Source organism: Myodes glareolus, chromosome 3 (genome assembly GCF_982192425.1).
Source record: "Myodes glareolus chromosome 3, mMyoGla1.1, whole genome shotgun sequence".
Classification (NCBI taxonomy): Eukaryota; Metazoa; Chordata; class Mammalia; order Rodentia; family Cricetidae; genus Myodes; species Myodes glareolus.
Window position 1 is genome coordinate 15,746,748 of NC_142028.1, and position 11,397 is coordinate 15,758,144.

The window sequence follows — 11,397 nt, forward strand, 5'->3', positions numbered from 1 at the left end:
GGTGCCACACCCCCTTTAGATCTTTGCATGCAGCGTTTAATACAGCGACAGCGAATCAGAAAGGGCCTTGCCCCTCCCCAAGATCTAGAAGCAGTTAACATTTGAAGGGCAGAAGGTGGCATCCCTCCACAGTGGCGTGATTGCCTGTACGTTGCCCCTGCTCCAGGAAATAGCCTCTTACTCTGGGTCCTAGAAGGACTTACAATTAAAGCTTCCAATTAAATAAATTCAACTCGAGTGGAATTGTTTCTTATATGTCACTGATGCACTGATGCCCTAGCAGATTTGGAGATGTTTGCTCAGATCGCCCCAGGTACTACATCATATTCATATATATACATATATATATATATATATATATATATATATATATATAGTTTGAGAGTTGGTCTCACACTGTAGCTCAAGCTAGCCTGGAACTTCCTATGTAGCCCAGGCTGACCTGTAGCGATCCTCCTACCAGAGCCTTTCAAATCCACTAATGTTATCCTGTAATCCTACTGCTAATATAATGAGTGTCTAACCTACATTTAAACAAAATAAAGAGAAATGTAGATGACTTCAAAGCAGCAGATAGGGAAATGCCCCAACAAATGCCTCTTTTTTAACCCTTGAAACTGAGTTGCCCTGAAAGAAAGAACACACATAGTAACTCATGGGTAATGATCATATATGTCAAAGAAATTCATTCCAAATACTGGATCTCAAGTTGTAAAAACATCCATAGAAGATGCTCTTGAGAGAAGCTGGGCCTCTGGACTCTTCATATAATCCCGAACTGAGCGAGCTCATGCAGTTCCAGGTGGCTGAATGCTTCCCAGGGACAGATCACTGTGATGTCTGCAAGAGACGAGAGAATATCTCAGCCATGCCCTCACCCAGAGGAGGAGCCCCTCCTGCAAGAGGAAAAGACACCCTCCAAACAGCTACACACACCCCTCCATTCCTGGAAAGGCGTGTGGGATGGCCCCATAGCCAGAAAGGATGCAAGCAGTCACGTAATTGTTACACACACACACACACACACACACATCTGGGTATTGTTCATTTTGTACTCTCTTTAGGGAGGAGATGGAAGCTCACTGCATCTCCCAAAAACTGAGCCACCAAGAGGAGCATAGAGTGGAATTGTCATCAGGTCAAGGATTAAAATGAGAAGTGGGACCCTTTTAACTTCCCACGGTCTGGATGGGCTCTTCTCACTAATCTGAGGTGAGCTTCTCAGGTGAGCTTCTCAGGGTTGCTGTTTATGTTTCCAGATGTCTACATCAAACACGTACAGAGAAGCAACCTCAGAGCATCATCTAGTCATGTCTCTGGTTCAGGGAAGATGGTATTTCTCCTGTTTCCAGAGAAGCTGGCTCTAGCCAAAAAGTACACTTACATAGATGGGGCTCAAACCAGGGCAAAGACCCCAGGCCTTCCCCCAGTGAGAATCTCTTTGCCTCTTTCCAGTGGGGAGTTCACCTATCCTCCTGTGCATGTCTAAATGTACCTGAACATAATACAAACATAATCTAAGAGCATCAAGTAAGCTTAACAATATGGAGTATGACCTACTTAAGATTCAGGGGTGGCATGTGTCTACAAAGTTGAGTGCACTGGCTACAGTGATGGCTACCATGTATCTAGTGTACTAGACAAGTTCAAAATTTATAGCCACCAAAAACTCTGACTGTGCACACAGACACACACACACACACACACACACACACGTGAGCTCAAGCATGAACACAGAACAATTTTAGTCATTAGTGTTAATACCTGAAAGAAATCAAGATTTCTTCAATAGAATACACTCATAAAATGAAATATTGTTATCAGGAGCTATTGGGGCTGGAGAGATAATTCAGTTGCTGAGAGCACTGGCTGCTCTTTCAGAGGTCTTGGGTTCAGTTCTCAGCACTCGAGCAGTAGCTCACAACCGTCTTTGACTCCAGTTCCAGAGGATCTGATGCCCTCCTTTGGCTTCCACTGACACCAGGCACACACATGCATAAATGTGGACAAGTAAGCACGCGCTTAAAATGAAATAAGTAATGACCTACTGAACCATAAGAACACAGAAGACATATGAATAAATATTGCTAAATGGAAGAAACCAGGACAGGAAAGTTAAATACTGTATATTTCTAACTCAATAACATTTCATAAAATGTAATGGTAATACCCAGTTTAAAACAAGCCAGTGGTGTCTGGAGGTGTGCAGCTGGGGAAGGAAACCATTCTCCAGTAGAGGTGAGGACATGTTTGGGACAAGGAAACCAATCTATGTGACACAATGATGGCAGTTATGCAACCTTACACGATCATTAGAAGCCTTGGAGCCATATGGCAGCAATAAGCCTCAAGCTAGATGTGCTAAGGACTTTTGTCAAGACATCAAGAATGATTGGCAGCGGCCCATCACACTCGGCAAACGTGCCAGACTCGTGCATTATGTTCACTTCTGGGAACTGTGAGAACAGGAGTGATGGTGGCATGAGTTCTCTGAATCTGCTGCTAAATTCTTCTGCAAATCTAAAACGTCTTTTAAAAATAAGTGTTAAATTTTTTAAGGACACCTATAGCAACTGCAGTCCGTATCTAGTGAAGGAAAACAGTCCAGCCAACTAAAAGGATTGCATCAGATACATTCTGTGTGCAGCCCTGTTCCTGGTGCTGTGTGCACCCACGTCCTTGGTGCTATGTGTACCCCTGCTCCTGGTGTGATGTGTACTCCTGCTTCTGAAGCCAAGTGCACCCTGTTCTTGGTATTTATTCACCCCCATTTCTGGAGCCATGTGCACCCACATTCCTGGTGGTACGTCCACACCTGTTCCTGGTGCTGTGTGTACCCCTGTTCCTGGTGCCATGTGTACCTCTGTTTCTGTTGCTGTGTGCACCCCTGTTCCTTCTGCTATGTGTACCCTCTTCCTGATGCTGTGTGTATCCCTGTACTATGGGATGTGAAGAAGAGGAACTTGGTAAGGAGTGGGTTGCCAGACAGACTGCAAGGGTTCTCTAGACTCTGCCGCTTTTGCCAGTTCCGCAGACTGTGGCTTCACACAGGCACTCAGTCTGCCTCAGATTCATCTTCTGCAAAATGAAGTTGGAATGGATCAACTCTATGAGTCTTACATCTCACAACCCTACAACTGACTGCAGCATACTCTCAAAGGCTGTTAATGAAACAACAGCTTCATTAGACCTCACACTTTCATCTCTTTTCACATGTATGCATGTCGGCAGACACATACTTAAAAGAGTAAGTTAAATCCCCACCTTTCTGTCTCCAAAGGATCACATGTTAGGGGTGTTGTAACTTTAAACTGTCTCTTGAATCTTGAATTTTCTGCAAAGAGGAAACCTCAAAGCAACATGCTCACTTCAAGGTGTCAGAGCTCACCTGTTCCTAGCCCCTCCATGCCTGGGATGTCATCTCCAAACCTACGAAAAAAAAAAAAAAAACAGATGGATAAAACAGACATTAGCTGATACCACAGGTGAAAGACCCTGAGGTTACCCCTGGGAAGGTTTCTTCACTCAAAGGAAAAGAAGTCCTAAACGATTTATCTGAGAAACTTTCATTCACATTGAACTAGATCCAAGATCTAGCTCAGTGTATCCTTACTGGGCAGTGGGTGTGCATGAGACATAGCATGAGACAAGAGGGTGGCCTTGAACCTGAATTACTGCTTTTTCTGCATCTCCAGAGTTCTGGGATTACAGGCATGAATTCATACCCAGTTTATGCAGTGCTGGGAGCTGAAAAGAGGGCTCCCTACAGGCCAGATAAGTACTCTATAACTGACCCCCAAGTGTCATTTAAAGATTGTGTGTCTGTCTGTCTGTCGTCTATGTTTGTCTGTGTGTCTGTATGTCTCTCTATCTCTTTGTGTATATCTATCTGTCTGTGTGCTTGTATGTCTGTCTGTCTCTGTGTGTGTATCTGTCTGTGTGTCTGTATGTCTCTCTATCTCTTTGTGTATATCTATCTGTCTGTGTGCTTGTATGTCTGTCTGTCTCTGTGTGTGTATCTGTCTGTGTGTCTGTGTGTCTCTCAAATGTGTTTGTTTGTATGTATGTCTGTATGTCTGTCTCTGTGTATATCTGTCTGTGTGTTTGTCTGTCTGTGTGTCTGTCTGTCTCTTTGTGTGTATCTATGTGTCTGTGCGTTTGTCTGTGAATCTGTCTATCTATATCTGAGTCTGTCTGTGTGTCTGTGCAAACATCATGGTGTGCATGTAGAGGTCACATGACAACCTTGTGGTGTCAGTTCTCTCCTATCACCTTTATGTGAGTGGGTTCTAGGGATTGAACTTTGAATCCTTGGATGGCCTAGGAAGTACCTTTACTCACAATACCATCCTGCCAACCCTCAATCTTCATTTCTTAAATATAAAGATTATTAAGCAGTAAGATATTAACATTTACTTAATCTGCATCCTGGGCATCACATTAGGCACAGAAAATAAAAGAAAAACGAAATTTTCTCTCAGTGATCTTGGTCCAAGTGTAGATATAAATAAATAAATGTAATGTAAACTAGCCCAAGTTATGATGGTTGAAGGCATCCTAATATAAACACAAAAGTGATGCTGAAATTTAAGTATCAGTAAAAGATAAATGAATATCTGAGGAGTATGCTGGAAATTCATTTTTTCCAAATAGCAATAGAGAAAAACGGAGGACTGAAGAAATAAGACATGAAGATAAACAAAAAAATGTCAACAACAGCAGAAACAAAACAAAACCCAGTGTTCCTTCGAAATGACTAACAGTTCAGAATTCCAGGTTAAAGCACGGGGTATGTCTGCGTAAAAGAGCAGAGAGGGAGCTGTAGAGATGGCGCAACAGTTAAGAGCGCTTGCTGCTCTTGTAGAAGACCTCAGTTTGCTTCCCTTAACTCGTATTGGGCACTCCCAATAGCCTGTAATTTCAGTTCTGAGAATCTGACGCCCTCCTCTGGCCTCTTCTGGAACCTGCACTCAAACACATATACCCACACACAGACATACCATGTGTAAACATAATTAAAATGAAGTAAGTTTTTTAAAATTATTTTTTAAAAAGACTGGGCAAGAAAAATCTGGGAGGTCAAATCAAAGGTCATTATGAAACCCTCTAGTTTCATTTTGAAACCGGCTGTTCTTCTGGGGGACTTACAGGACTAAAGCCATCTGTGGGAAGGGAAGGTGACAGGCCCCTTCCTTCTCACCTCACACTTACCCTTTTACGCCTTTCTTGGGAGGCTTGCTCTTGAACTGCCGGGTCTGTCTCTGTTTGAACTTGGGGGGACCTTTGCGTGGAGTAATAGGACCCTGGCTCGGTGCTGGAGGACCCAGAGTGGTGGTGTCAGCCATCTTGCCAGTCCCGGGGTGGCTGGTGCGCTTTGCTTTCAGGCTCTCTGGAGAGTGGAAGGAAATGAAGACCTTGGGAGCCAGAAGGACTGTTAGTTATCAGAGCTTTGAGCACTGTGAGCCTGGTGTTTTGTGTTGACACAGGCAAACCAGGAGAGATTATTTTAGAAAACATGATATATAGCAATGGAGGTATTCAAGAGAGTGCAATGGTCTGTCAACTAAGAGATTTTGAAAATAAAAACTATAGATTTATGATGGTTGGGGACATAGCTCAATCGGTAGAGCGTTTGCCCATCACATTCAAGGGCCTGGATTCAATTCCCACCGCTGAAAAGCCAGAGCTGGTAGTGTAGACCTGTAATCCAAGAGGTAGAGGCAGAAGGATCTGAAGTTCAAGGCTATCCTTAGCTATATAACCAATCTGAGGTCAGTCTCAGATACATGAGACCTCATCTAAAAATAAATAAATCTTAATATCATATGTTCCAAAATACAATAGTATTTTATCATAATATCTAATTTCCCCTCAGGGAAAGAAGAGGAATTATCTGATTGATATGAATGATTGGAGTGGCTATAGATATTTGCAGCTCTATATTCTCCGTTCAGCTACCGACTAGCCTGCCTCTAAAAGATCTTCTACAGTGTGCTCTTTGCCTTAGTGGTCTTTGCTTAATACTCACTTAACTCAGAGACTTTTCACTTAGTTCTGAGGGATAAAAACACAGACAGACAGACAGACAGAAGGATTTCTGAACTACGGACAACAGTGAATATATTCAACTGTAATGAATGTAAGGAATAGACCATGGGGTGGCTAATGCTTATGTTCTCTAGCTCTGTGGGGCACACATCCCTCAGATAGCCTCTATATTGTCTCTTGTGCAGACCCTGGGCCTATCCAACGCCGTATACCCAGAGTATTTGGCCTTAGGCATATGCCTTGCCCTATAAACGTAAGCCACAGGGGAAAAATATCAACAAAGGTAAACACACAAAAAAATAAAACTTCAAGGCTTGAGAGGTGACTCCAGTTTAAGACCACTGGCTGCTCTTACAGAGGACCAGGGTTCAGTTCCCAGCATCCCCATGGTGGCTTACAACCATCTGTAACTCCAGTTTCAGGGATTCTAACATCCTTGTCTGCCCTCCAAAGGGCATGTGGTATACAAACATACATGCAAGCAAAACATGCACGCACATAAAATATTAAAGAAATTTTATATTTTACAAGTTTTAACATAGGGTTTTTCTGTTTTTTCTTTCTCAACATTCAAGAAAGTTTCCCTTGGAAAGGAAGGAACTCACAACTAGTCCTAACCGCTTCCTCTGAGGCAGTTCTTTCCATGACCTAGTGCATGGGAACTGCTTTGCAGAAGGTGCCATAATTAGCCTTGCACAGATTATGGTGATGCCCTTATTATGCCCCTGTTCCTGTCCACCTTTATCCTGGGTTATTTACTCCACTCGTCCCTGCCTCACTGGGGTGCCCTCTAATGTTATAGGGGTGACTTCCACTACCTAATCTTTCCTTTGAACATTCAAGAGAGAGTCTTTGCCCTTATTTCTTTTTCTATCATGAATTCCATTCTTGCCTTCCAGTTCTCAAACTGTTCAGTAGGAAAATGGCAGCCAAACTGTAAACAGTGCCCAGGATGAACTTGACTGCCTTGTCTTACTGGTCTTCCCTTTGTCTTTACCCCTACTGAAATGTCCTTTGTGTGCCCACCTTTTCAGCTGGGGGTCATTCTATCGTCTTCATGCCGACAAGAGGTGTTGGCACAAAGTGGGCTTGGTAGAGGTGTCGTGTTTGTTGAGTGAGTGCATAAATTAGTGAAGGGATTCAGGGAAAGTCCTTGACTGTGAGCAATGAGATCTGACTCATGATATTTCCATCAGGCCGCAGAGAAAACAGTAGCTGGCCCCACCTCACAATCCCCTCAGTGGCTTTAGGGAGAGTAGGGCCGGTTCTTCTGATTACTGAGCCTAATTCTTGTGCAATGGGGCCTCCTCTACCTCTGTCAACAGGCAAGGTCTGTGCCTCTCCAAAGTGTGGTTGGAAATCCAGGAGGCGTGGTAGGCAGCCAGCCAAGGGCAGCAGGGCTCTCAGAGTGTGTGACCAGTAACTGACACAACACAGCTGTGCCAAAGCCACCGGGGAAAACCAGAGAATTGATCTCAGATCAGACTCTTGGACTTTCCAGTTCTTTCGGAATAGTAATAAATCATGAATCCTTTACCCCAATCAGGAGAATCTATTAGAATTGAAATTGCTAGAGAAGTAACAAATTTTAAGTGGAAATATATTTAAAATATTATCAGAGATTCCAAATTAGCTGAGCATTTTATATTTTATTTGAAAACTATTATATTTGAGACAGAGTTCAAAATATAATGGATTACAAATCATCTTCTGGAAGCAACAGCAGAAAGAATGAGTTCTTTAGGACCAACTGCACACGTAGCTGAAAATTCCTGCTCCACAAAACTGACTATGTGTACTTTAAGCTTCATACTCCTTTCTGGGCCCCTCTCTATAAAATGAATCAGATAAAATTAAGGAAGATAATAAAAGTATTGTGTCTAACAATATAGAAGCCAATTTAAGAAGCCAAGAAAGCCATGTGAATAGACTTACAGTTTGTAGTTGGTTGTTTTACTCTTTGCTCTGGGGAGCCTGCCAGCCAGCTCCCAAATAAATACATGGAGTCTTATTCTTTCTTATGAATGCCTGGCCTTATCCTGACTTGTTTCTTGCCAGTTTTTCTTAACTTAAAATATCCTGTCCACCTTTTGCCCCTGGACTTTTACTTTTCTCTATTTCTGTATACCTTTTCTTCACTTCTTATGCCATGGCTGGCTGAGTAGGTGGGGAGCTGACCCCTGCTGTCCTCCTCACCTCCTTTTTCCGCTCCTCCATTTCTCTTCCCAGATTTCTCCTTTTATTTATCCTCTCTGCCTCCCAGCCCTGACTACCATTTCTCCTGATTCGCTATTGACTGTTCAGCTCTTTATTAGACCAATCAGGTGTTTTAGACAGGCAAAATAATACAGCTTCTCTGAGTTAAACAAATGCAACATTAAAGAAAGCAACACATGAACACATGCACCAAAAAGCATATACTCACAAGTACACACACACACACACACACACACACACACACACACACACACACACGTAGAATTAAAAATAACAAAAAATAAAAGCAAGGACTCCTTGCAGATTTAGATGGTAGTCGTGAGGCTGCACCTTGGTGTTTGCTCTCGGAATGACTCTTGCTCTGTGTGCTGCATGTGGATGCTGTAGTTTAGAAGAGCTGAGAAATCTGGCCCTTACAGAGTTTCTGTCACAATTACCCATTAGGTCTCTGCAAAGCCTTTGAGAAGACCAGGATGAATATAACTCTTTCTTTCCTTGGAAGAGAATCCTGTTGACTACAGACATCTCCAGAAACTAAGCTCAACCTGACTGTGCTTCCTAGGAAATGTGTGCTTCCCTTCTGCCCTGAAGCTGGATGTGCCTACGCTGAACATCAGACTTGGCTTTAGTTCATACTTGTGTCTCTCCAAGTCTCAAGGAAGCCATGATTTTGTGGGAGAGCCTATTTTCCTGTGTTTAATGCAGTGCTCACTCTTCCTGTTTCTCAGATTACGAAACGCTCTTCCGTAGGGGAAAAAAAAAATGGATGTGGCAAAGTGATGTGTTGAGGCACAGGGTGCTAGCTACCTGTGGATATGTCACATTAAACCCAGTGTAGTAATGCTGAACTCTGTAGAATTATAGAGGACAATCTTTTGTTAGATCTCAGCAAGAAAAAGCAGTTGAGGAAGAATTGGCACAGGCTTTCTGATGCTGCTCCATTGCCCAAGACCTCCAGATCCCTTCCTCCTCAGAGGACATATAAAGATGGACATATATAAAGATGGACAGACTCATGGTCACTGAACTGAAAAGGGGGTAGAGACATGGCCACTGCCATTTCTTCCACTGATAGGTTGGGCCCATAAATGTTACCAGGGCTTCTCTGGGACAGAGAGAATCAATAAGTTGACGCTCAAAGAAAGAAGCAAGGCATGGCCACCAAAAGACAATCCACCATGTACCTTGCTTCAGAATAGAGCAAACAAACACTTCAACCTCAGAGGGACAAGGCAACGCCACCCACACTGCCCTGCGGTCACCCCATGCTGCTTTCTCTTTATCCTCACACTCCCGTCAGCCTCAAGTTCATCCTGGGAGTAAAGAACTATTTGTGCTGTAGTTGTGTAATGCCCAAGAACCCTCCTTTCCCAGAAAACTGTTTGCCAGGAAGCCACAAACAGGGAGGGCCGCTCTAGGCTCCTTGTGAACAAATTCAGTAATCAAGGTTTGCAGTGAACGGGTAGTAACCACGATTCACGTACTAGTCTGTCACGAAACATTATAAAGAGGTTTGGGTGTGTTCTGTCCCATGTTCACCCCCAGCCTCAGCTCAGGCCCACAAGCCCAGAGTGTTCTCTTCCTGTATGTCCTTGTTTTACAGCCAGATCAGCCCTCCAAGACCCTTTGGTTAGTAATGATTGTACTCAGACTTACCACGAGTTAATAACTCACGGAGCTGAATGCTGTCCCTGTACGTCGTCCGGTTGCCTTGTCCACGGCAGACAAGAGGATCTTTGCATCCTGATTTATCTCCCCTGCCACTTAAGTCCAACGTCATAAGCTTCGATCACTAAACAGATGCAAAGAAGAAGGGAGGAGTTGGAGAGAGACCGAGACAGACTCAATGGTTTTCCGACAAAGACCCTAACCAAATGACAAGGACATCCTCCAGCAGGGAGGAAACATCGAGTTCACATAACACAACATGTTGATGACCTGGGACAGATGTTCAGTTTTTGATTCAGTATTATTTGTATTTCTTCATTACCATTTTTGGTTTTTACTGAACCTATTCTTCCTTTTGGCTACACACACACACACACACACACACACACACACAGCACAACACAATTCTTACAAAACCGCAGCTGGGCATGGAAACAGTGAGAGGGAAGAGTGCAGATTAGCTCTGGCTAAGAAAGGGACACCGTGTCTTCTCCCTCACAGAGATGACACAGTAAGGTCAGCCATTGCAAACTCAGTAACATGGGCTGGAGAATGAGTTCAGGAGATTGGCAAGCTCTGAGAACAGGTGAGCTCTGAAAACCCACCCTAGGATCGTCGGTTTTCATGATCGGAGGCTTTCATCTGATTGCTGTGGCTCTCAGCTCAGTCTTCAGTGCCATTCAGTTCCTAGTCTTCCTTTGAGCACTGCTCTACATGGTATTAAAGGGGTCTTAGCTCATGGGCCTTTCAGCCTTTTGCTAATTTTATTATAGAGAAACCCAGTGACACTTTCAAAGACTGATTACAGAATTGATAGTAGGGGGATAAAGATCAACACTCGCAACCCCTTGAATATTCGATGGTCTCTCAACTACATCATAGCAATGCAGATCAGGAATAAGTGCATATTTTCTGCCCACTTCCTTAGAATGCTGTGCCTTAGAACTGGAGTGCGCCTCCCTCAAACTTCTCTTTGTTAGAGAGTCACTCTCCTCAAGATTACAGAGTTGGAGTGTCGATTTATCCTCCCAAGGCCAGGAGAGGTTCTTAACCTGCAGCCCCAAGCAGATTACAAGGGCAGCTAAGCAGCTTAAGGATTGCTTATGTGCTTCCCCGTGCTCTTTACCAAAATTAGAGCCATTCTGAAAGCAACAAATTATGTATAGAACCAGCCAAGTGTTTAGTCCTGGGCTGGGTCCCTCTACTCTCTCCTCCGCGATTCCGTGATCATTTACATCTGTTTCCATACACAGGTGGGTGATTACTTGTTGGAGTCTCCAATAGTAGTCTCCACTTCCCCAAAAGACTTAATTCACAAAGGCAGTGAGTAGATGTAAGGCGAGTGTGTTGTCCATCAAAAGAGCATCACCCTGGAGAGATGACTAAGCAGGTAAAAGTGCTTCTGTCCATGTATGAAGACCGGAGTTCAAATATTCAAACCTGTGTACACAGTGGGGCATAGTT

The 11,397-nt window shown here is 43.6% G+C and overlaps 1 protein-coding gene across 1 annotated transcript; it reads right to left on the reverse strand.

Moving 5' to 3' along the window:
- Window positions 1-660: 660 nt before the first annotated feature.
- On the reverse strand, window positions 661-10,793 carry Pde6h (phosphodiesterase 6H). Its single transcript, XM_085685933.2, has 5 exons — window positions 10,539-10,793; window positions 9,922-10,057; window positions 5,212-5,389; window positions 3,389-3,429; window positions 661-840 (listed from the first exon to the last, which is right to left on the reverse strand). The coding sequence occupies exons 2-5, from the start codon at window positions 10,043-10,045 to the stop codon at window positions 764-766; spliced, it is 420 nt and encodes a 139-aa protein (XP_085542059.1). The 5' UTR covers window positions 10,046-10,057; window positions 10,539-10,793; the 3' UTR covers window positions 661-763.
- Between the last annotated feature and the right edge of the window lie 604 nt (window positions 10,794-11,397).

Coding starts and splice junctions, on each gene's coding strand:
- Pde6h (XM_085685933.2), bottom strand. CDS start 10,045: ATGACGTTGGACTTAAGTGGCAGGGGAGATAAATCAGGATGCAAAGAT. Junction 5,390..9,921: donor CCGTGAGTTATTAACTCGTG/GTAAGTCTGAGT, acceptor TCCACTCTCCAG/AGAGCCTGAAAGCAAAGCGC. Junction 841..3,388: donor CATGGAGGGGCTAGGAACAG/GTGAGCTCTGAC, acceptor CGTCTCTTGCAG/ACATCACAGTGATCTGTCCC.